Here is a 23,346-nt window from a genome sequence, read left to right as displayed (position 1 = left end):
TAGACCTAACACTTTGAATGCTTGTTAAGTGCCAACATCCTTATTCTCACATACACTCCCTGCTGGTGGACATTAGTATTTTGATGGACAAGAACACAGGCTCACTTTAAGTCTTATGCCAAGGGTATGAAGCCCAGCTAAGACTGTGAGCTGGGACTCAAACCTAAATGTACATGCTCTTTCCCTTATCTGGTTCTGCCTATGTTAAGCATCTTGTTAGCTATCTAAAGTGTAAGGAGGACCTTCCGACCTCTTTCAGTTTTTTAACCTTTAGCAAAGCAGGAATGATCCTCCTCCCATCCCTGAGGCCATCACACCACACCACACTGCAAACTCCCTGGGAGATGACCACTGGGAACAGGGCAGAGTCTGGGAATGGGTCAGCAAGGATTATGTTACCTACACTTGGAACTCCTAAATCATTCTGAAATGACCTTGTTCTCAGGATAATTGGGTCCTGCATGGTCTGCATCTCAGTGACTTTTTTTTAATCAATACATTTGCCTGTCTAATGGGAGTATTTCAGTCTGCATTTGAGCAGGGCCACCTGTCCTCCGTAGGCGTCCTGATATGCATGCCTTGCCAGATTTGATTTTAAGATTTTATGTATTTGGGGGCGCCTGGGTGGCTCAGTCGGTTAGGCGTCTGCCTTCGGCTCAGGTCATGATCCCAGGGTTCTGGGATCGAGCCCCGCGTCGGGCTCCCTGCTCCACCGCGTGGAGCGGGGAGCCTGCTTCTCCCTCTCCCTCTGCTTGCTGCTCCCCCTGCTTGTGCTGTCAAATAAATAAAATCTTAAAAAAAAAAAAAAAAGATTCTATGTATTTGAGAAAGAGTGAGCACGAGCAGGTGGGAGGGATGGAGGGAGAAGGACAAGCAGACTCCCCGCTGGGCAGAGAGCTCCATATGGGGCTTGATCCCAGAACCCTGGGATCATGACCTGAGCCGAAGGCACATTCGGTTCAACCGACTGAGCCACCAGGGCGCCCCTGGATTGGATAGCTTGGATTCTGGCAGTAGGAATGTGGACCACAGCAGGCTACCTGGTTCTCTGCCTCAGGGTACACAGGGTCCTCAGTGTGGTCCAACAGTCCTCTCAATACCCATTTCACGCGACGCCTGGGTGGCTCAGTTGTTAAGCATCTGCCTTTGGCTCAGGTCCTGATCCCGGGGTCTTGAGATCGAACCCCGTGTTGGGCTCCCTGCCCAGCGGGAAGTCTGCTTCTCCCTCTCCCTCTGCTGCTCCCCCTGCCTGTGCGCTTTCTTCTCTGTCAAATAAAATCTTTTAAAAAAATACCCATTTCACAATGGCAGTTTGAAGGGCAGAGTGGAGACAGATGATACAGTCCCCCCACACACACACCCTGGGATGATACAATCTTAAAAGCTTAATTTGGTTATACTAGCTTTTCAAAAAGATACTTAAGTATAAAAGTGACATGCATGTTAAATCCATCGGGCTCCCTGCTCAGTGGGAAGCCTGCTTCTCCCTCCCCTGCTTGTGCTGACAAATGAGTAAGTAAAATCTTTAAAAAAGAAAAAAAACTTCAAGGTCAAGAACATGTTCTTTCCAGCCGGCTCAAGAAAGTAACCAATACTCGGGCTGGAGTATCTTTTTCTTTTCAGAGAATTTGTTAGACACACACAAAAAACCCCTCCAAGACTCGAGACGGTATTGCCGTGCGCACGCTGCTGAGGCCCACCTGCTCAAGACAGCCGAGTAGCGGCGGCCAGTTAGGAGCTTCCCCTCTTGGAGACAGGCCCTGCCCCTCACGCTCACCGGCTACCCCTGCCCCCATCTCACTGCATCTCCACAACAGCCTGGCTTGCCCAGAATTTACCCTAGGACAGCAAACTTGACAGCGCCCCATTCCCGCACTCCTAGGCTTCTGGAGGCCGCTGCCCAGTTCTCCTGACTCAAAGGGACAAGGGCAGCCCCAAATCAGGTGTTGGGCAACCTATCAGGGCCAGCAAGCCCAGGCCCGGGCCCCCAGCCTACGGCACCCCCTCATTCCAACTGGCCTTCACTCAACCCTGTACCACACAAATCTCTATGGAGGAGTGACTCTCAGCCTCCTCTTCTGTGACCGATGGGTGACACTTACCTGCTGTGTCGGCAGTCAGGGAAACCCTAGCTGGGTGCCTGGGACTCTACCCCCCTTAAAGGACCTTTTAAGGATAACCTTCAATTTGACCTGATTTATACACATTCCTGGGCTTTAAACTCCTGCACCAGTAATACTTCTGGCAACAGCCCTCCCCGTGGCACAAGCCTGGACAGAACACACAGGAGAGGCTGGGGCAGCAGGTTTCAAAAACTCACTTTATTCCAATGTGAAATGAAGACGTGATGGTTTAAAAACAAGAAAAAGTTCTTGATCAGCGGTGGGGAGGCTTCGCTTGCTAGCTCACACCCACTGCCTTTGAAACAAGGGAAGTGGACAGACCATACCCAGAAGCAGCTCCCCGCAAAGCCCCAGGCAGAGGCCCCAGCCCGGGAACAGGTCCCTCCAGCCCACCGGGTGGGGCGCTCCCCCCGCCCCGCCCCCGCCCCATCAGGGCTCCGACAGCAGGCACAGAGGAAGCGGGAGAGGGAGTAGCTGGGGCTCACGGGAGCCACCGCCTTCCGTGGACACCCCCACCCCGCCCCAGAGCTCCTCTCCGTAGGAGGTGCTTGTGTGACAAGGACCACGTAGGGAGCTGGGCTCCACCACCAAGTGGCCATCACTCCTCTATCTAGTCAATTCCCCACCAGGGTCCAGGACTCAGCCCTGGTTCCCCCAGTCCCTCGGCCTACCCCAGCCCCACTGTGCCCACTGTGCGTCCGGCAGCTCAGGTTACAAGGGGGAGGATACATTCAGACCGTAGCCCCCAGGGTGGGCCCCAGCTGGGAGGCAGGGGGCGGGGCCGGGGCCCGGGGCAGACAGGCCAGGGCTGCGGACAGGTGTGTGTCTGGGCAACCGCCACCGCCGCCGCCACCGCCCTCCCCCGCCGCGAACGCAGCAAGGCCCGGTCACAGTCACCACCTTGCCGCGGAGCTAAAGTGCACCCCCACCCTCCGGCCCTGCCGCAGAGCTCCGGCTCCCCACCCTAGGACACAGGAAAGCTCCCCTTTTTGGCGTCAAACCTGGACTCGAGGCCAAGTCAGGCCGAGGGGCAGCGGCGGCACACGCAGCAGCCGTGACGTCAAACATACGAGCGACCTGAGAAATGTCATCTTCACGCCATCCACTCGGAACCAACATGGGGCTATGTACAGATTAGGAAGGACGGACCGACACACTCACGGGCACGGACACACTCGCACACACCTGCTGGGGGGGCCCCAGGGGGCACCGGACCCCCAGCTGGGAACGGATGCCCACACACTCCATCCACGTGTCTTCAATGAGGCCTCTGCATCGTATATTCATTGAACCAGTGCAAAAACGTCTTTGGGGAGGGGGCAGGCAGGCCAGGGTCCCAGGAGGATGCTTGGGGGTGGGGGTGGGGTTGGAAACATGGAAGAAGAGGGACCTGTTTCCTCTCCCGATCTGCAGGGCATGCCCCCCTTCTCCTGGAGTCTGGATCACTGGGTAACGGGGCAGCCGGCTGACTGTCCATCTGTCTCTCCCTTTCTACCCCTGCAAGCTCGGGGAAGAAGGGTCCTTGGCGGCCCGGGGCTGGGAGGCTGAGTCCTCTGGGGCCCCTGCTGGCTCAGGCTCGGTGGCCATGGGTTCCTCAGCCTTCTCCCTGTTTCTGCTGGCCTCCTGGAGCTGTTGCCGCCGCGCCACCTCGGCTTTCAGATTCTCCAAGTCTTTTTGGCTGAGTAAAAGGACAGGGGCGAAGGGCAGGTGTCAGAGCAAGCCTGGGCCCTCTGTCACCTTACTGGCCCTGGTTACACCTACACCCGGGGCAAAACCAGGCTCGTTCTTTGGAGAGACACGCGTGGAACAAGTGCTTCCCTCCCCAGAGCCAGAGGCTTCTAAGCACTCAAAGTACGAGCTCTGCGCACGGGGCACGGCCTCCCGTTAAGGCCTGGCTCCGCTCAGCCTCCACGTCCAGCTCACATTCACAGCAAGTGCGGGCGGGGCAGGCGCACGAACCCCGGCGTGGCCGAGCCCCCCAGCGCGCCCCCAGCGGCGGCAGGGAGGCGGGGCCCGGCCGGGGGGCGGGGGGCAAGGCCCGCGTGGGGGCAGGAGGCCCGAGGAAGAAGGTGGCTGCTCTCAAGGACAGGGAAAGACCGCCGGGGCCCAGCAAGCGTGGGGAAGATGCAGCCCTGGCCTCACTCTGCCACAATCGTGTGCAAATAAGGGGAAAAAGGACAAAAAAACAAAACAAGATTACAGACGTGTGTCTGCTCAACTACGCAGACTACTTCCTGGACGATGCACAGAGCGCTTCTTACCACCGGCTGTACTTGTCAATTCCGAGCCACGACAGTGAGTTATTTATTTTGAAAAGCAAAACACTAAAGCCAACTTCCACGCGGGTGCGCAGCGCACTCGGAGGGGGCCTCACCTGAGAGGAATGAAGAGGATGCCGTTGATGACGTTGAGCTGTTCCAGGACGCTGGCCATGCTGGGGGCTGTGAGCTGAGGGGCGGCAGGGCAGGTGAGCCTCGAGCGGCGCCGGGAGGCCGGGCCACGGGCGCCCGCCGGGGGGGGGGGGGTGACACCCACCTTGAGGGGCGGGATGTTGGCGCTGGAGCCGTTGCGGTAGATCTCGTTCATGGTGCGCTGCAGGGCCACGGCCTGCTGGGTCAGGCACTTGAGGTACTCGGAGCTCTCCTTGGTCTTCTCATGGTCCTCGCCCAGCTGGGGGTAGGGGGGGGCACAGGCAGGAAGGGATCAGCGATGCCGCAGCCCATGGGCCCAGTGCCACCTCCCCAGCCCCTGCCGCGGCCCACCTGGGTCTTATAGATGGTGTAGCCTTCCTTCTCGTGCTGCAGGGCTGACCGGAACTCGGCTTTGCTCTCGTAGACCCGGGCCACAAGGTGGTGGCTGCAAGGAGGTGTGCAGGGCACAGAGGGACAGGCGTGGGCGGGGGCACGATGGGGGTGCACAGACCACTCTAGATTCGGCTCTGGAATCCACCCGAGGGGAACAAACAAGCCCAGGACTCGGAGAAGAGACGAAGTTGACAGAAAATTCCTCAGGAGTCAGATGGAAGCCAGAATGCTGGATCCCATGTCCACCCTCTATTCCGAGTTGCCTCCCGGGACCTCGTCACTGTGGCCCTGGGCGCCCCCTGCCCCTAAGCCAGCACGGCCTCACCTGAGGGCCACCTTGAGGGATTTGGGCCCGTGGTACTTGGTGCTGACAGCCAGCGCGTTCTCCAGGAAGCGCAGTGATAGGTCATACTCCATCACTCCGTGCAGCACCAGCCCGATGTTGTTCTGGGGACAGCGGGAGGGCCCGGGTCAGTCCTGCTTCCCCAGGACTGAGGCTCGCCCCGCCACAGCCCTCCGCCGGCCCCCCAGCACTCACATCCAGCAGTGCCATCTCGGGGTGGTCCTCCCCGAACACGAGCAGGGTGAGGTAGCGGGCGCGGTACAGCAGGCTCAGGGCCGTGGACAGCTGGCTGCTGGCGAAGCAGTACAGGGCCAGGTGCATCTGCGGGGGCAGCCATGTCAGGCCCGGCGGCCACGCTCCCCCCCCCGCGGGCCCCGCCCCCACCGGCTGCTCACATATTCCTGGATGGTGTTGGGGTGCTCGATGCCCATCACTCGCTCGCTCATCAGCACGGCCTTCTGTTGGTTACTCAGGGCCTGAGAGAGGTGGGGAATCATCACCCCAGGGTGGTGAGCTCCCCACATTGAGTCTGCCTGGCCCCCAAGCAGCCCCCAAGCGACTCAGCCTTCTCAGCAGAGAAGTGTTCAAAACTCAGTTCTGAGCATGGAAGGCCATGCCCCACTCTGAGGCCTTTTTAAATAGCTTGTCTTGAGCCTTTTGCCCCTAACAAAATCTGTGCAAACATCTATACAAATCTAACATTAGGCTAAAAATAAAGCAATAATAATAAAAAAAAAAGCACACACGAACAAAAGAAAAATTCTACGGTTGAGGAGTGGGGGCCTACAGTGCACCTGCCCCATGAAGCAGCCTCTTGAAGTCCCGGGCCAACAAGGCAGGTGGACCCCACCAGGCCAAGGATTGCTCAGAGGTGCTCCGAGCAGCTTCACACCATTTCACAAGGCCCCAGGTCCTGTGACTCTGAGAACCCACCCTCCCCACTGTCCCCGTGAAGGGAGGTCCTGTCAGCACTCTGTCCACAAGCACGGCGGCTCTCCCGACAACATCACTCCTGAACCGCAGAGCAGGGGAAGAAAGCCCAGGCAGCCTCCCTGGTCTCTGCTCTTCCTCCCAGGGGGCCCCCAGGGAGAGCAGCACCCTCGGCCCCACAGACAGGGCACACTTCCCCAGGCCTGGACCTCCACTGCCTGCGGCATGGGGTGAGAACACAGCCCCGGCTCCCTCGCTAGCCATCCCCCAGTGCCAGGCCAGGCGCCAAGGCCTCCGCTGACAGCCCAGAGGGTGCTCCAGGCCCACCTCGGCGTAGTCGCCCATAATGTAGTGGAGACGAGCAAGGAGGCGCAAGCAGGCGCAGATCTCCACGTGCATGGCTCCGTACACGTTGTTAAACAGGTTCAGGGCCTCATTGATGAGCTCACAGCCCTCCTTCAGGAAGCCTGCAGGGCACCCCCAAGGGTGGCAAGGTCAGGGCTGGGCCAGGGGACCCCCCTCCCCCCAGCCACACCTGGTCACGCACCCTGCTGTACTTTGGCCTGCCCACTCTGGAAGAAGTGGAAAGCGTCCGAGGCCTTTGGGTTGACGTGCTTGACCACGGGGAAGATATTGAGCACATCCTCCTCAGTGAATGCGGGTTTGTGGCGGCTGTCGAAGCTGTACTCCTTCAGCAGGATCTGGCGGACACAGCCCAACACCCACAGGTGGCCTCAACCCCAGGCTCACATGGACGGCACCTCCCAGCCTACCACCCCAAGTCAAGAGAAAGCCACGCCCCCCCACCCTGATGGCCCTGCAGGAGCCTACAGGAGCGAGGGCATGGGACGGACCCCCCGAGTCACCCACCTGGATACCGGTTTTCAGGGAGATTTCCCGCAGCAGCGTGATCTTCTGCAGGCCATACGTCTCCACAGCCTGGTCCACGGTCTCGCTGGGGGAGAGGCGGCCATGTGGGCCTGGGCAGCCCAGCCCGTCTCGGCCCCTTGTCCACAGCTGCCTCCCCACCTGAGTACCAAGTACTCACCAGCCAGGACCCAGACCAACAGCCCCCATCCCCACCCCAAGAGCAAGCAGCCCTCCACTGCTCCCTTCCTCCTCTCCTAGCCCACACCCTGCAACCACAGGCCGTGGCCCCCAGCGGCCCTCGTGCTGAGGGCCCAGCGCCCCCACGGTGTTGCTCACGTACCACTCAAGGCTGAAGTCGAAGTAGTTCTTGGCCTCCTGGCAGATGTTCTTCCAGAGCTCCTGGGGGGTCATGACAGCCCAGGCTGTGTTATCTGCCGCCCCTAGGGGCCGGTTTCTCCTCCTCCTGTTCCTCTTCTTGGAGATCAGCTCATCGGCGGGCAGGTGGGCCACGGGGTTGGGGTAGGAGCTCAGGAAGCAGTTCAGAAAGTGGCTAATGGCAGCTGAGAGGCCCGAGAGCTCCACTCCCTGCAGGGAGTTTTGGACTCATGTCGTTAAGGGCCCTCAGGCCCCAGCCCAGGGCTCTTCCCCCGCCTCCCCCTGCCCCGCCCCGCCGTACCTGTAAGTATGTCTTGAAGATGTGCTTGGCAGAGCGGGTGATGAGCTCTCCGATGCCAATTTTCTGCAAGGGTTCAGAGAAGGGAGTCTGGGTCCGGCCCCAGGCCTCCACTCAGCCCCTGGCCCGCACAGCCCACCACCCCGAGCACCACTCACGTAGATGTGGTCCAGCTGCTCTCGGGCCGGGCTCCGGAGGACCAGGTCCAGCACCTTGCCCAGGTAGCGCATGTTGATGCCCCGCTGACGCATCACCTCAGCCAGCGTGGCCCCGTCCATGGGCAGCACTGCGTGGTCGATGCAGTCCTTCACCTGTGGGCTGCAGCAGGTCAGGCGCCCCCAGCCTGGACCCTCTGCCTCCTCCCACCCTGCGTCTTCCCGGCGGGGAGCTCATGCTATCCTGAGGTCCTGAGAGAAGGAGGGCACTGAGACCCGAGCTCCCAGTTGGGAAGAGGGAAGAAGGCAAAGCAGCAGCCAGGACACAGGAGAAACGTGTCCCCCAGCCTTTTGCACAAGCAACAGGAAATGGGAAAGCAGTCACCCTGTGCCTGCCAGGCCCACCCAGTAGAGCAGCAGGGGTGAGGGCTCCCCTCTGAGCATGCGGGACAGAGCAGAGGTGACCACTAGGGGGCCACAGCTTTGCCAAGCCTGGAAGGTTTGTGTCAAGCCTCAGAGAGATCAGGCAGGGGGCCCGGGTGGCTGGCACGAACACTTGGCTCCAAGACCTGAGACAAGCATGCTACCCGAGCACGGGGCTACCTTACTAGGGAGCAAGCTCCCCATCATCCAAGGAGCCTATGTACAAAGCTTGTGAGGCCGAGAAGATAGGACCCTCCCCACCTTTTTTCCAGATGCCCCCCCGTCACCCTCCCTGAAGCTGTCCTGTCACACGGGGGCTCAGAGGCCCAGACCCCTAGCTGCCAGCCCCCGGGGAAGGCACAACAGAGCAGACTCTGTGCCTGATGCCTCCCTCGGCCTCTCTGGGTCAGCAGCCCTATCCACATGATGGTGGCAAGCACTCCGGCCCGCCGCCCTCACAGATCAGCAGGTCTAAGGTTCCCCAAGCTTCCAGAACTGGATGGATGAGGCACCACGGCCTTTAACAGCGTGCCCTGTGCAGCCCCCCCCCCCGCCCTGGCACCTCCCTCACCAAGCCAGGAATCTGGCAGGAGAGCAGGAAGGCAGCGGCGTCTTTCAGCAGCTGCTTCTGGTCCCGAACTTCCTCCTGGCAGGACTCTGGGAAGCGAACCCCTGTGGGAAGAACAGCAGAAGCCTGATGAGGCAGGAGAGAGGCGGGCGGGGAGACAGACGGCAGCACCCACCAGCACCAAGGGCCCCGGGATGGCCGGCGTGGCCCTCCACCCGCCTGACGCAGGGCTTGCCTGGTGAGAAGATGTCAGGGTTGAAGCGAACGTCAAAGGCCGAGCTGCTGATGGAGCCGACTGCCCTGCACGCGTTGCGGATCACCTCCCGGCTCCGAGGGTCTGCTGTGGAGACGCGGCCGGCTGGGAGGCAGCTCCCCTCCACCAGCACCCCCAGGCGCTACCCTGAGCCTCCCTAGCTCCACACAGACGCACTGCGGGCCTCCCTCCGGCTGCCTCAGACACCTGCGCCCCCCTCGGGCCCCGGCCCGCACCGGCTGCCGGGACAGAAGTGGGGCCCGGCCCTCCCCGCATCCACAGCAGCCCCACCTGTCCCGTCGTCTGAGGCGATGGTCTCCGCCAGCTCCTTCACCTTGGCCAGGCCGCTGGCACTGCCACCTTCCTCCTCACTTCCTGCCTCGGGTCCCGGAGGGTCTTCAGGCTTAGATTCCGAGGACGGGGAGTCACCGTTTTCCAGCGAGGTGGGGCTCTCCAGCCTGCTGGCCTTCTGCTGCATGAGCTGCAGGGCAGCGAGCTTCATGAAGAGGAGGTACCTAGAGCGCGGCAGATCGGGCAGAGCACGAGATGGGAAAGACTCTCCGGAAGCCTCACTGGCTGGCTGCGGGGACCCGGGCCAGGCCCCCGACTCCTGGCCTGTGCCACGCCAGCAACTCCAACAGGCAGCAGCAGGTCACCACCCAGACCGAGCTCTTCCCAACTGGAGGGCGACAGCTGGGGTGAGAGCAGGGGAGAGGCCAGGGGCTCCGTGCAGGCCAGCTCACAAGGGAGAGGGAGCCTCACCGGCATTTTGAGAAGGAGACTGGTTTGCGGTGTGGGACACCTGATGTGGCTGACTCCTGAGCACTAAACGCCAGCAGTGGTGACACCCCCCGGTACTGGGACATTTAAAAACACTTTAGCAGGGGCGCCTGGGTGGCTCAGTCGGTTGGGCGTCTGCCTTCGGCTCAGGTCATGATCCCGGGGTCCTGGGATCGAGCCCCACATTGGGCTCCCTGCTCGGTCGAAGCCTGCTTCTCCCTCTCCCTGCCGCCCCCCCCGCTTGTGCTCTCGATCACTCTGTCTCTTTCAAACGAATAAATATAAAATCTTAAAAAGCAACAAAAAACCACCGTTAGCAGATTTCCATAGGCCCCCTTAGAGGAAGAGCGCCCCCTCTGAGAGCCCCGGTCTAGCTGGTTTGCGGGTTTTCCACCAACAGAAAGCCCCTGGACGTCCAAGTTGTGGAGCCTGACGTCACAGTAGGGAGGCTGGGGGCGTAACGACTGTGGCCAAAGCGGGCTGCTCGTCACTTTCCCGAACCTGTCCCGTCAAGGAGCAGGCCCCAGGGCCGCCTGCTGGCTGGGCACCCACCCGGGCCTCACCTGTGCTCTACGAAGGCATCCACCAGCTCCTGGCGCAGACAGCAGAGCTTGTGCCGGTGGGCGCGGGGGAAGCCGGCGCGGCTGCACTCCTCGGGCAGCCCCTCGCCGGGCACGGGCAGGAAATTGAGGTCGGGGGGGAAGGTGCGCAGCAGGTCGAGGATGTAGTGGCGCCCGTCGTTGCCGATGATGCCCTTGCACTCCACGGAGGAGCAGAGCTCCACCTCCTCGTCGCGGTCGTTGAGCACCCGGTGCCTCAAGATCTTGAGAGGCCGGCTGGTACGTTCCAGAAGCTCCAGGTAGCGAGGGTGCGACATCACCGTCTTGCCGAAGTCAATGGAGCCGTAAATGACACTCTGCTCCTGGTCCCGCTCTAGGATGCCCGGGATGATGGACTGCGCCGTGACGCGGTAGCCCCGGTAATCCACCACCACTGTGCCCAGCGTGTACAGCCCCTCCACGTCAACGGCGTTGTACGTGCGCACACCGTTCAGGTCATTGGTGGGTGCCACGTAGGCCGCCACGTCCCCACCGAAGTCCTTGTAGTGATCGCGAACATCAAAGCCCAGGCTAAAGAAGATGTTGTTCCAGATGAACATCTGCATCTTGGTCTCCTCACTGGGGTTGATGGCCATCACGTTGCCATCGATGACCGCCATGGCACCCCGCGTGGCCGCGGCCGTGAAGTCACTGTGCACCTGTGGGGCGGTCGAGACCAGGAGGGTGAGAAAGGCCCCATCCCCCGGAGCCGCAGGTTTCGGCCCGCCTGGCCAAGCTCACCCAGACAGTGCGGCCAAGTGGATGGCCCCAGGGGCCACGGGGGCCTAACGTCAGCTTCCTCACACTTAGAAAAAGGCAAGAAACTCATTTTTTGAGAAAACGTTAACTTATGCTCAGAGAGACGCAGAGCTCAGGGATTAACAAGGAGGGAAAGGACTAGAGCGGGTCTTGGATCCACCCATTATGTGCCAGGTGAACTTGGCCAGGTCCCCTCTCAGACCTGTTTTCCCCACCAATAAAACAGTGACAATCAAAGTATCGACTTTACGAGGTGTCCAAAAGGTTCCAGATGGTGCTGTAAGACACCTGACAGAGCCGCTGGCCAAGTCAGTACTCAAAACAGTGCCATCTTAGGTCTACCATTACCGTCTCTAGGCAGGAAGATTATAGGAGATTAAAAACGGCTCTTCTGAAAGCATTACTTTTTCCTCCTCTCTCTAGGCAGTATCACAGTGTGCCCAGGCGAGGTCCCAGTGGCAAACAGCGGTGGGCGGGAAGCCGGGAGAAACCTGCCACGCAGCCCACAATGGAGGAGGTCCCCCTACCCTCCACCCAGCCCCTGGACTCCAAGTCTCAGAGAGGTCACAAAACGGAGCTGGGATAGTCTGCCCGGAGGCGAGAAGCCAGCCAATGCCCTGCAGGGTACCCTGACCGGCCCTCTTGGCAGGTGGCAAGCAGGCCTGAGGCTGCCAGTCAGGCAGGAGGAGCCGTAGGCACCTTGAATATAGCTCTTTCTCGAAGCAGCCGCTCAGGCAGGTTCTTGCGGGGTAGTTCCCTTGTCGTCTGCAGCTCCTCGTTCCAGTCCCGGGTCTGCAAAGGGACCAGGGAGGGAGATGCCGGATCAGCCCAGCCCCAAGACCTGCTCTGGGTAGCCCGTCCCTCCGCCTGCCTGTGGACAGCCTCAAACGCTCCCAAGTGAACCAGACAGTCAAGCAGATGAAGTTTCCAGGGAGGCGCACAGAACCCAGCCTGGCACCCACCCAGGGCGGGGGAGAGAGGGGCCCAGGGAGGGCGGGGCCAGGCTGCAGGCACCTGTCCAGGAATGTGCTCCTCATAGCCCAGCCTGGAGGTGTAGGCGTCCTCCGCACGCACACAGTCCATGGCATGCTCTGCCTGGGGGGCTGTCCAGCTGTACACCTGGAACGGGGTGGCAATCCTCTCGAAGGGGTGGCGCTGGACCCTGTGGCAGCAACATGGGGAGATGGGGAAGACGGCCAAGCTGAGAGCCCCGGCCTAGCCCCCTTCTGACGCCCCCACCAGCTCTCGTGCCTCCCAGCCCGGAGACCCTGCCCCCGCGGAATCTAACAGAAGCAAATGGGCACCTCTTCTAGGACTGCTGTCTTGGGGTCTAGCAGCTCCCTAAGGGGAGGTTCCGGGGTGCTAGGGGCTGAGGGCATAGGGCTTCTGAGGGAAGATGCGGGGTGGGAGACAAGGGGCAGAGACGGGGCAAAGGCGTTACCTTTTCTTCTGCAGCACAGCAAAGTTTTTTTTGAAGGTGGGGCTGATCTGGTTGAGCAGCTCCACCAGGGAATGGCTGAGGAAGCGGGGACTGGCAGGCTTGGGGTTGAAGTGATATGCTGTGGACCTGTGGGGAGAGGGTGGTCACTGCACAGGGCACCCCAAGTAGCCGGCCAAAGACCTGGACGGGCTCACACAGGGACTTACTGGTTCAGGTAAAAGCCCCGCGTGGATGCCGTGATGCTGACTTGCCGGTCCTCGGCCGTGATCACAAACAGGTACATGAGGTCCCCATGCATCTTGCGGTTCCCAGGCGGCGGGTTCCAGCCACTCATGGTGAGCACTTTCAGGCACTGCAGGGGCTGCAAGAATGGCCAAGCGTGAGCGAGGGCCAGGCCTCTGGGTGTGGTGCACCGCCCCCCGCCCCCCGCCCTGCCCCACCCCGCCAGGGGCCTGCTCCCTGTCTCTGTTCCGGGCATACTACCTTCCAGTCATGGTTCTGGGGCTGCAGGGGACACAATGGCCGCTCCCGGCTCCCTGGAAGGATGTACTCAGGTGGCGTGCAGTCAATGGGGTCCATCTCCAAGCCTTTCTTCCGCTTCCCGCTGTCTGAGGGACCCGGGGCTGGTGGTCAGCACAGGGCCACCCAGGGGCAAACTGGCCCCAGCACGGAGGCCTCCAGCCCTGCCCCCTCCTGGTGGCAAGGCCTGGCCCCTAGCCCCTTCACCAGCCCCTGGCCAATTTGCCCCTGGACCTTCTGCCCAACCCCCAGCCCCAATGCCTCCCGCACCTCCCAGGTCGCCATCAGTAAAGACACTCAGGAAGGACAAGGAGTTGCAGTCAACCCCATTGAAGGCATCAGATGGGTCAAGGCTCTTGAGCAGGTCCCGGACGTGGCGCACGTGGATGCGGGCCTCACGGACTGTGTACGGTTCTGTCGGGAGGGCGAGAGGCAGCGCGTGAGCAGGGCCTGCCCCCCGCTACACCAACCTGCCCAGCACAGAGAAGTTGGCCAGGGGGCTACCACGGTAGTCTTGATTTTCACATTTTAGGCCTCCACTTACAGAGGCCATTACGAGCACATAAGCTGGATTCAACACACACACCCCCTTCCATTAGGCAGGGATCCTTGTTTGCAAAGAACCTTCTGCCAAAGGGCACAAAAAATGCTTCCTGAAGCACATAGGCCTTGGGGAGCCCACAAAAGCCCCCTGCTCTCATTCACAGGTGTCCCACGTGGGCAGGTCCGAGGAGGAGCTACGGGGTCCCTACACCGCAGCCTCAGTCCTGCTCTCCCAGGGCGGCCCTTGCTCGGGGGTGGCCTGAGAACTTCCCCGTAACTACAACACTACCCCCCAATATATGCTTCGTGAATTTTAACGGGGGCTCTTTTGAGGGAGAAGAGAGACTTCATCATCAAGTAAGTTTGGGCATGCTTGCATTACACTTTCCACAATTGCTTTTAACAAGCTCACATTGCCCAGAATCTCTGAGCTATCTCTCTTCCCTGGGGACCCAAGGTCATGGGAGCTTTTATTTTACAAGCAAACCAGCCTCACCACACCAGCCGACTGCTGCCCACTGGGCCTGACTGCTCTACTTGAGGGCTGTGAAACTTAATTTTATGAGATTTAACTTCTCTCTTTTTTTTTATTCTAAGCTGTAACCGTTTCATTTTTTTTTTTAAGATTTTATTTATTTTGAGAGCAAGAACAAGCAGAGGGAGGGGCAGAGGGAGAAGCAGACTTCCCACCAAGCAGAGAGCCCGATGGGGGGCTGGATCCCAGGATCCTGAGATCATGACCTGAGCTGAAAGCACACGCTTAATGACTGAGCCACCCAGGTGCCCCGAGATTTAACTTTTCTTTCTATAGAATTTGACTGGGCTGATTTCAAGCCCTTGGTACTGTTTTTTAAGATTGTATTTATTTGACAGAGAGAGAGAGAGAGAGAGAGTGCACATACGCACGCACACCCAGGTGCCCGTTTTTTGTTTCTGTTTGAAAGTGAGCACGCAAGTGCGAGTTAGGGGGAGGGAAGGAGGGGCAGAGGGAGAGGGAGAGAGAATCTCAAGCAGGCGCCATGCCCGGCGTGGAGCCTGATGCAGGGCTCAACTCACGACCCTGAAATCACGACCTGAGCTGAAATCAAGAGTCAGATGCTTCACTGACTGAGTCACCCAGGTGCCCCAGTTGGTACCGTTTTTTTTAAAAACAAAACAAAACAAAACAAAAAAACATGACTTTGATATTTAACCTATAATGTTGAAGAGTACACGTGTGAAGGCCTGAGGAGCAGATCTGGGCTCCAATCCTGCCTTCACAAGTTCAGTACTGTTCCAAGCCTCCACACACCCATCTGTGACACTGAGATACCAGCCAGGGTGGGTGGAGTGCCACCCGGCCCCACCTCTGTGTGCCCTCCCTTGGCAGGCTGCCCAACTTCTGGACAAACCTTCCACCACGCGTAGCACCGAGCCCTCCTGCAGCCCCTCGACACTGCGCAGCTCTGAGAAATGGTCCAACATGTTGCCATCCAGGTGCAGCGAGAAGCACGTGCGGTGACATGTGTCTTCGCGGTCCATCAGTACCTGGTGGATCTCCTGTACCATCTCCTGGGGGGACACCTACCAAGGAAAAGGCCCCAAACACCGTGATGAGGACATACTGCCTTCCCTACAGTACAAGGCTAGGACAAGCGACGGCCAGGCCCTAATGGGCTCATGCTCCGGTCCCCAGGACCCCTCTCCTCCATCTCACCTGTAAGGAAAAGGGCTCAATCCCAGGTGCCAGGATCTTCACAGAAAAGCCTGTGTCCTGAATGACAATGACTTCCTGTCCAGTCGTCTCCTCTCCCGGCTCGGCCTCATCCAGACCATTTTCCCGGGACAGCTCAGCAGCCCTTTCTTCCTTCTTTAGGCCCTCTGGACAGTCCCCATTCAGTAGCATGACTGACGGCAGCTCTGCAGCTAACAAGGAAGCAGCTGAGGTAAGTGGGGCCACCTGCCTCACCCACCTGGGTGGACATGTGCGCCACAGAATGGCGTCCGCTGCACTTCCTCCCGAGACTCAGCCCTACCCCAGACCCACAGTCCCACTCACACTGGGCACACCACTTCCCTCAACCCTGGCCACCTGGAGCCCACTGCCTCCTCCCTTCCACATCCTGGGCCCTCCCTTCCATCTGCTCCTCAGTCTTCCAGTCTGGCTTCCATCTGGGCACACCACCCAAATCCCTCTCCCTTGAGTCAACCCAAGGCCCAACCCCAACTGTCTTCTCTGGCCTCAAGGTGTGTGACTTCTCAGCAGCACCCATCACTGCTCACTTTCTCCTCCCCTTCCCTGTAGTCACTGATCCCTTGTTCCTGGCTCTCCAGCTCCGCCCCCCCTTCCAGCAGCCCAGGCTGTGGGTGTCCCAAGCCCCAGCCTCTCCTGATCTCCCAGGACTTCAAACGCCCTCCCGCCATGCAGCTAACCTGGCCAATCTAGGCCTTGCTCAAGCTTTTCAACACGTAGCCATCCCTTAGGCATCACCAAAGTCTCATCTTGTGACATGGAATTCACTTTCCTCCACAAGCTGGCTTCTGCTCTGGAAATGCCCCCCCCCCACCCCTTGTCACCCAGCCTAATCTCCAAACTGGTCATGGAACCCAGCCTCTGCAGCCACGGCCCCGGATAGGCCATCTTCCCTATTTCAAGAGCACCACTTAGAACCCACTGCTCACAAGATCCAAGCTTCTTAGGCCAACACTCTCAGGCACCAGCCTGAAGCACATCTCAGCTCCTACCAGCTCTCCCTGTCAATGTCTCAGGAACACAAACTACTAGGAAGCCTGAGAACAGGCTCCCCATCTTACCTTCCACCTCTGTGCTTTCGTGCAGTTCATGCTGCCCTCAATATACCACTGCATCAGGCAAACATACTCATGCATCAAGGCCCAGGTGAAATAAGCCCCCCTCTCTATATTTTTCTTTCTTTCTTTCTTTCTTTTTCTTTCTTTCTTTCTTTCTTTTTCTTTCTTTCTTTCTTTCTTTCTTTCTTTCTTTCTTTCTTTCTTTCTTTCTTTCTTTCTTTCTTTCTTCTTTCTTTCTTTCTTTCTTTCTCTCTCTCTCTCTCTCTCTCTCTTTCCTTCCTTCCTTCCTTCCTTCCTTCCTTCCTTCCTTCCTTCCTTCCTTCCTTCCTTCCTTTCTTTCTTTCTTTCTTTTTCTTTCCTTCCTTCCTTCCTTCCTTCCTTCCTTCCTTCCTTCCGAGCAGAAGCAAGGGAGGGGGAGAGGGAGAGAGAATCTCAAGCAGATTTCCATGCTCAGCACTCAGAGCCCGACACAGGGCTGGAATCTCACAACCCTGAGATCATGACCAGAGCCAAAATCAAGACTCGGACGCTTAACCGACTGAGCCACCCAGGTGCCCCTAGACCCCCTTCTCTAAAGCCTGCCCAAATGACCCCTGACAACAGAATCACTGCATCCTCATTGCCCCCCAGAGACATGGTGACCACCTCCCAGAGCACTGTTTTGTCATTCTGGGGGGCTGTTCACACTAGCAACTGTATCTTCTTCCATCTTTCTTGCACTCAACAGAAACGCACTGAATTAATGAATTAATTACTGCACATGTGGACTTAAGTCCAGTATTTGCGAACAGCACCCAATTCACATGCTGTGGGGAAAGAGAAATAAGCAGGTGACAAAACCTTCCCTTTCTACCCAGGCACTAAGGGGAATAAAGGAGAGTCCCCTCCCTGCCCTGGGGAGCAAGGACCTCCTCACCATCACGCCAGCAAAACACAGGCCTGCCTGGATATCCATTTGGCCCACGGGCCTTCCCGCCCATGGTCAGGCCCCTTGCTTGTCTGAGAGGTCCAGACAGGTCAGCTCACCCAGCTCTGCTCCACACCCCACCTCCTCTTCCCTACTTTTAGGAGTGAGATGCATTTTCCCCAGAACTTCGTGGGCCCTACCCAGACACACCAGAAATGTGGAGCCAGAGGCCTCAGGAAAGGAGATAAGCCCAGGACAGAAGGGCACGCCAGGGGCGGTGTGCAGAGAAGCCACTCCCTCTTCCCTGTGTCCCCTCAGCTTAGTGATAAACAGGACCGCCAGGAGCTCTGATACAGTTCCCTCCACCCCGCCCCAAATAAGGACGTATGAGGCCCAGAGAAGTTCAGAGCCTTGTCCAAGGTCAAGAGTGGACCCCAGATTCCCCATCAAGAGCCCACACCACCAGGCCATCAAACTGCCCTCAATCTTGGCCACTATGGATCTCCAAGGACTGTTATCACTCTTGTCCCAGCACACCTCTCCAAACCTGAGGTGGAATTCCTGAGAACCACAAGGACACACGAGGACCTCTCTCTAGTGAGCCCGCAGCCCCAGCACTGCGACCCCAAACTCCTGAAGTGAGCAGCCACCCCAAAGGGAGAACTCGGCTGACTCTATGACGAAGCAGGCAGGAGGGTGGGGAGAAGGGTGGTGCTTGGTCAGCTTCCAAAAGGCAGCAAGAGGAATGGCAGATATGAGGAGGCGCTTCCCCTAACTGGGTCCTTGAAAAAGGCTGTCGGAAGGCCCCTGGGATGAGGGCCCCCCCAATACGGTGCAGCAGCGCTGAGGTCTAAGACCCCAAAAGTGAGAAGTCAGAAACACGGACCCAGATGGGCAGACTGCTCCCGGAGTCTGGGCCTGGAAGGATGGGAGGGAGGGCAGGGAAGGATGGGAAGGAGGGCAGGGGAGACAAGGCAGGGTGGCTGCAGCTCCCTCCCGTCTTCCCCAGGCCGGGGAGCCTGCCCAGAAGGTACCTCAGCACCAGGTTATGTCCCAGATGGTACCCAACCCCCTATCAGATTTCAAAGGAATGTGGCTGGTTCCCAGGGGCCTCCATTCCCCCAGAATGGTGGCTCTGCCCTCCTCCTTCCTCTAAGGAACACTGAAGGTCTCCCTAGCACTGGATTAAAGCCAAGTGATCTCCCCAGAAGAGGGTGGCCACCTGGCTCCCTGCCCCCACAGCCCACCTGGTGCAGTTGGAGGCCGCCCTCTCCTGGACTCTGGAGTCTCGGGACCACCATGGCAACGAGGCAGCCAGCTCTCCGGCTCAGGCTCGGCACTGCCTGAGTCCCCTGTTCCGGCCTCTGCCTCTACCCTCGCCCCCATGCAGCTGGTCAGCCCAGGGCTGGAGCTCTGGCTGGCTTCGGGTTTCAGTGGGGCCAGGCCTGCTGGGGCAGCCCTGGGAAGGGCACACTCCCCCTGCCTCTCATCCTGCTCAAGGTCGGCCGGAAGGACGGCTGTGGGCCAGGAGGCCCCAGTGGCTCCAGGACCCCAGGGGGAGCTGCTACCAGCACGCAGGCCCACCTCCCTGTACCCACCAAAAGGGGGGTCACTGCTGGCAAAGCCATTAGGGGGGCAGGAGAACCCAGCGTTTGGGGTACCTGGGCCCCTCAGGACCGAGGGCCCTGGGGGCTGGGTGGCAGGGGCAGGGCCCAGTAAAGGGGTCCTCTCCTCAGCCCTAACCCCAGTGGGGGTGGGCAGGATGGCTTCAGCCAGCTGCCAGCAACAGCTGCTGCAGACCCGGGCCCAAGCCATGTGGTGGCCACCCGTCCACCCGTCGCAGACACCGAGCACCCGGCCTCCTGGGTCAAGTGGCTGGCTGAGGCCTCTGGCTCATGCTGCCCCCTGCAGGTGACCTGGCAGCTCTCCTCTTCCTGACAGTCCCTGGTTCTGGTGGGAGGGGGGAGGGGCCCGCAGTCTCCCAGAGGACAACTGCACCCGCGGCCCCAGGCCTCCAGCTCCACCACGAAGCTGGCAGGCTCTATCTTCCCTTCCCAGCAGCCCCTGCGCTGCCAGGACCAAACCAAGTCTCTCCCCCCGGGGAGAACAGAGCTGGCAGCAAGAGGCCGAAGGCCGTTCGGTTGTGGAGAAGGAACATGCCCAGCCTCGCCAGGGCGCCTTCCCAGGGCCCCTGACCCGTTGCCAGGGCCCAGGCAGCACTGCTCCGGCATCCATGCAAACCAGGGTGGGGGCGGGGAGCCCGGCACACTCCAGGACCCCTCCCCTCCAGTCCTGTCCCAGGCGGCCCTGACGGCCAGGCACGCGGCAGGCCCTTGGCCTCTCCTCAGCCCCCACCAAGGCTTCCAGTCCACACACACTGACCAGATGGTAAGAAGGGCCGGACCCAGGCAGAGCTCCTCTTATCCTGCCCTCTTCTCAAACACACGCTAACTCTCTGGAAAAGGGGGTGGGCCACAGCAGCCTGGCAGTGACCTGTGAGTAGCAGCATCTACCGTCCATCTCCATTCTGGTTCCCAGAAAGCCTGTGCTCGCTCTAGGCCCATCCCACAGCAAGTCCCTCCATCAGCTCAACTGGCCCATCTCACTTGAGGAAACAGAGGCCCCAGAGGCCAGTAAGCCAGCTGCCCCAGGACCCGGAGGAGACAGGCGGCCAAGCCACGTCAAGAAAAAACCAGGGGGGTGCCTGGGTGGCTCAGTCGTTGAGCGTCTGCCTTCGGCTCAGGTCATGATCTCGGGGTCCTGGGATCGAGCCCCGCATCGGGATCCTTGCTCCGCAGGAAGCCTGCTTCTCCCTCTCCCACTCCCCCTGCTTGTGTTCCTTCTCTCGCTGTGTCTGTCAAATAAATAAATAAAAATAATAAATAATAAATAATATTAAAAAAAGAAAAAACCAGGTCTGTCAGGTGTCCAAACCCATGCCTCTGAGTGCCACTGTCCCAGGCTGCAGAACCCACCAGGCACACAGCATCTCTTCCTCCTCCAGGCCTCAGGCCTCAGGCCTCAGGCCTCAGGCCAGGAGGCAGATCTATCTCCAATCATAGCGCCCTCCCAACCCTCTACACCTCTGGGCCAGCATCCCCTCTTCTCATATCCCAGGGGGGAACCCCTAGGACCTGGGCTTTAGGGAAGGGGAAAAAAGTGGTCTGCTGCAGAATGGGAAGGGGTTGCCTAAATCGCACACTGCATATACACACCCCCAGTCCTCACTGGCTGGATCGGGATGAGGAGATAAAAGTGTACCCCTGGCCTGGCCTGGGAGCAAAGAGAGCCCATGGGCAGCAGAGAGGAGGAGTTAGAAAAGAAACTTAGGACATCCCAAGTGGCCTCTGTGTCTTCCCCAGCCTGGCATGGCCTCACTCAGTAGACTGTGCCAGGGCCAAGCCCCGCCCCAGTCAAGGCCTTGGCAGGTGAGGCTCCAGCAGGAAGTAAGGCCCCAAAAGACACATCACCCCTCCCAGGAACGCAGGGCTTCAGGGGAAAGGGGTAGGAGCAGGTAGGCAGCCTATGGAAGACCCCAATGATATGGGCATCTGTCTCCTTCCTGTCCCCCCAGGCCAGAAACAGGTATGCAAGGTCTGGAGATAGTCCAGTGATCCTCAACTGGTCTACTCAGACCTCCCCACATTTAGAGCTTTAGGATTCTATCAGGGAGTTCCCCTAAGCCCTCAAGCTCCTCCCAGTCTGCCAGCCCCCTTTTCTGCTCTGGGCCTCAACTCCAAGGAGCCCTCCCCTAAGCAGAAGGAACTTGACACACCACTGTGAACTTGAAAAACCTGCCTGTTCTCTTAACCCTAAAAGCAGCTTTATTCCCAAGAAGGTAACTGACCCTTGCCCCCGACCCCGAAAGGCCTAGATTAGCGCCTCAAAGGGACTGAAGAACCTTCAAGAGCTGGGTCCTAAGGGTCAGGAGCCCGGATGAGAACCTACTCGGGGGTCTCCATTAAGACCACACTCCTTTGAATAGATTCAGGCTGGCTGTAATTCAAAGCCTAGCTATCTATACTAGCTTCCCAGAGACATAAGGAGCTAATGTCCCACCCGCTAGCATGCTCCCAGTTTCCCAAAAATGAACAGCTGTGCCCTTCCCCGACCCAGGTTGCCCCAGACAGAGCCTCTCGGCACACAGCAGAGACAGGGCTTTACTCAAGCCCGAAGGAAAACCTTCCAACAGACTCTCCCCTCCTCACTCCCCATGTTCTCAACATAAACCCAAACCAACATGCCTGTCCCGGCTTCCTCTGGGGCAGGTAGGGGAAGCCTTGGCATGCTGGCCACAAGCTAGAAATCCAAACCGCCCCCCGCCCGCACCCAGCTCAAGTGCTGTGTGACCTTGGGCAAGTCACTTTCTTCATGTCTTTTTGCTAGAAGGGAGATCAGCCAGACCCGACCTCCTCTTATCTAGCCTGCCCCACTGATTCAGAGCCACATCAGGGGAAAGCCTGGCAGGTTGGAGTCAAAAGTATCTGTTGTTCTGCCCAAACCTTGGCCTTATCTAGGCAATCAGCAAAGCTGCCACAGAACCTATACCACCAACACAAGGTAACTCTGCTGTGACTGACTGGGTCAGAGAGCCTCCTCCTAAATATTGTTCCCATCCTGACTCACCAAAGCTGGGAAGGGAGATGAAGATGACAAGTCCATGCTGAGAAGAGCCGGGGGGGGGGGGGGGGTGAAAGACAGAGGTAGTTCTGCATTCCCACTACCAACCAAGCCAGAGAGGGACCACAGCCCAGGCCTGGGGCCCTAAGGATGATTTGGAGGTGACAACTGAGGCTATGGGAAAGGGCTTCCAGCCTTAAGGCTGGAATCTAAGACATGAATAAGGAACAGAAGGAGCCCAGGAGAGAAGGATGAAGCAGGCACCACTCCCAAAGCCACTGCCACATAGCCCCCACGGGGGAGAGTTGGGAGCTCCACTCCACACTGATGACCTTTGCCTTAAAAACAGCAACCCTGGGCTGATCCACTTTTCGCAATAAGGCGGGTTAATGATCAAGTTCTGGCACAAACACCTACTCCTGCCAAGGAGTTTGGCTTTGCCCCCACACGCAGGCAGACCCCCTAGGTCTGCAGATCAGGCCAACACCTAACAGGGAAGAGATCAGAGCCCGAACACCTGGGGTTAAAGCACTGCCTCTGGGAATGAACCAGACAAGCCCCCTCAGAATACACACCCACAGCCAGCTCGCACTCTTCCCCACAGACCATGCCTGGGGAGTCCCAGGTTGAGCCTTACTCGCAGGACTGCAGTCCTGTACAGAGGCAACGCTTGAGATCCTGACGCGAAGGGCGCCAGACCGAGCAAGTGTCAGTGACCCCAGCCCGGAGGGTTACCCATGCCCGCGCGCGGAGGGGGTGGGGCCACCGATTCCAGTCTGCGGCGGCGGCGCACCCCGAAACCGCGTGTGCGCGCACGTGTCCCCCCTACCGCTGTCCTCCCCGGGACCCCACGTGCGAAACCCAGGCCGAAGCCAGGGGCGACAGTGAAGGTGACCTTCAGGGCGGGAGCGGCCCGCTGAGATGCAACCCGGCCCGGCGCGGAGGGAAGGCGGCGGTCCCTGCAAACCCCGAACCCGCCCGCCCACTCGGCCCGGTCCAGCCTCCCCGCCCGGCTGACCGCTGGCCCCGGCCCCGCTCACCGGCCGCGCCCGGCCGCCCCTTGCCACCGGCCTGCGAGCTGGGCTCCCGGGCGCCGTCGGCCGGGGCGGCCGCCGGCAACTCGTCCGTTTTGATGACCATGGCGGCGGGAGCGGGCGTCCGGCTCGGCTGTCCGCGCTGCCCGCCGCGCCACTAACCCAAGTGCCCTGCGCGCCGCGGCCGCTGCGGGAAGGACGGAGTCACCGGC

At 59.5% G+C, this 23,346-nt stretch overlaps 1 protein-coding gene across 4 annotated transcripts; it reads right to left on the bottom strand.

Annotated features, from left to right (window-relative positions):
- Positions 1-2,301: 2,301 nt before the first annotated feature.
- CLUH (CLUH binding protein of NUMT mRNA) lies at positions 2,302-23,346 on the bottom strand. Of its 4 annotated transcripts, none has more exons than XM_078068052.1 (26): positions 23,141-23,344; positions 15,480-15,688; positions 15,175-15,346; positions 13,511-13,654; positions 13,205-13,329; positions 12,928-13,082; positions 12,722-12,847; positions 12,295-12,442; positions 11,980-12,072; positions 10,486-11,180; positions 9,434-9,657; positions 9,125-9,229; positions 8,893-8,993; positions 7,902-8,054; positions 7,747-7,809; positions 7,411-7,655; positions 7,071-7,155; positions 6,748-6,901; positions 6,528-6,667; positions 5,666-5,746; positions 5,466-5,591; positions 5,253-5,374; positions 4,886-4,979; positions 4,659-4,793; positions 4,498-4,571; positions 2,302-3,801 (listed from the first exon to the last, which is right to left on the bottom strand). In XM_078068052.1, exons 1-26 carry the CDS (start codon positions 23,238-23,240, stop codon positions 3,615-3,617), a joined length of 4,056 nt encoding a protein of 1,351 aa, XP_077924178.1. In that variant the 5' UTR covers positions 23,241-23,344; the 3' UTR covers positions 2,302-3,614. The 4 variants fall into 4 exon arrangements, with proteins under 4 accessions (XP_077924178.1, XP_077924179.1, XP_077924180.1 ...); XM_078068053.1 differs by having other exon boundaries at positions 9,125-9,226; XM_078068054.1 differs by lacking the exon at positions 23,141-23,344 and adding an exon at positions 16,577-16,883.

This window comes from Halichoerus grypus, chromosome 2, assembly GCF_964656455.1.
Source record: "Halichoerus grypus chromosome 2, mHalGry1.hap1.1, whole genome shotgun sequence".
Classification (NCBI taxonomy): Eukaryota; Metazoa; Chordata; class Mammalia; order Carnivora; family Phocidae; genus Halichoerus; species Halichoerus grypus.
The sequence above is the reverse complement of the archived record's forward strand: the minus strand, read 5'-3'. Positions and strand labels throughout refer to the sequence as shown.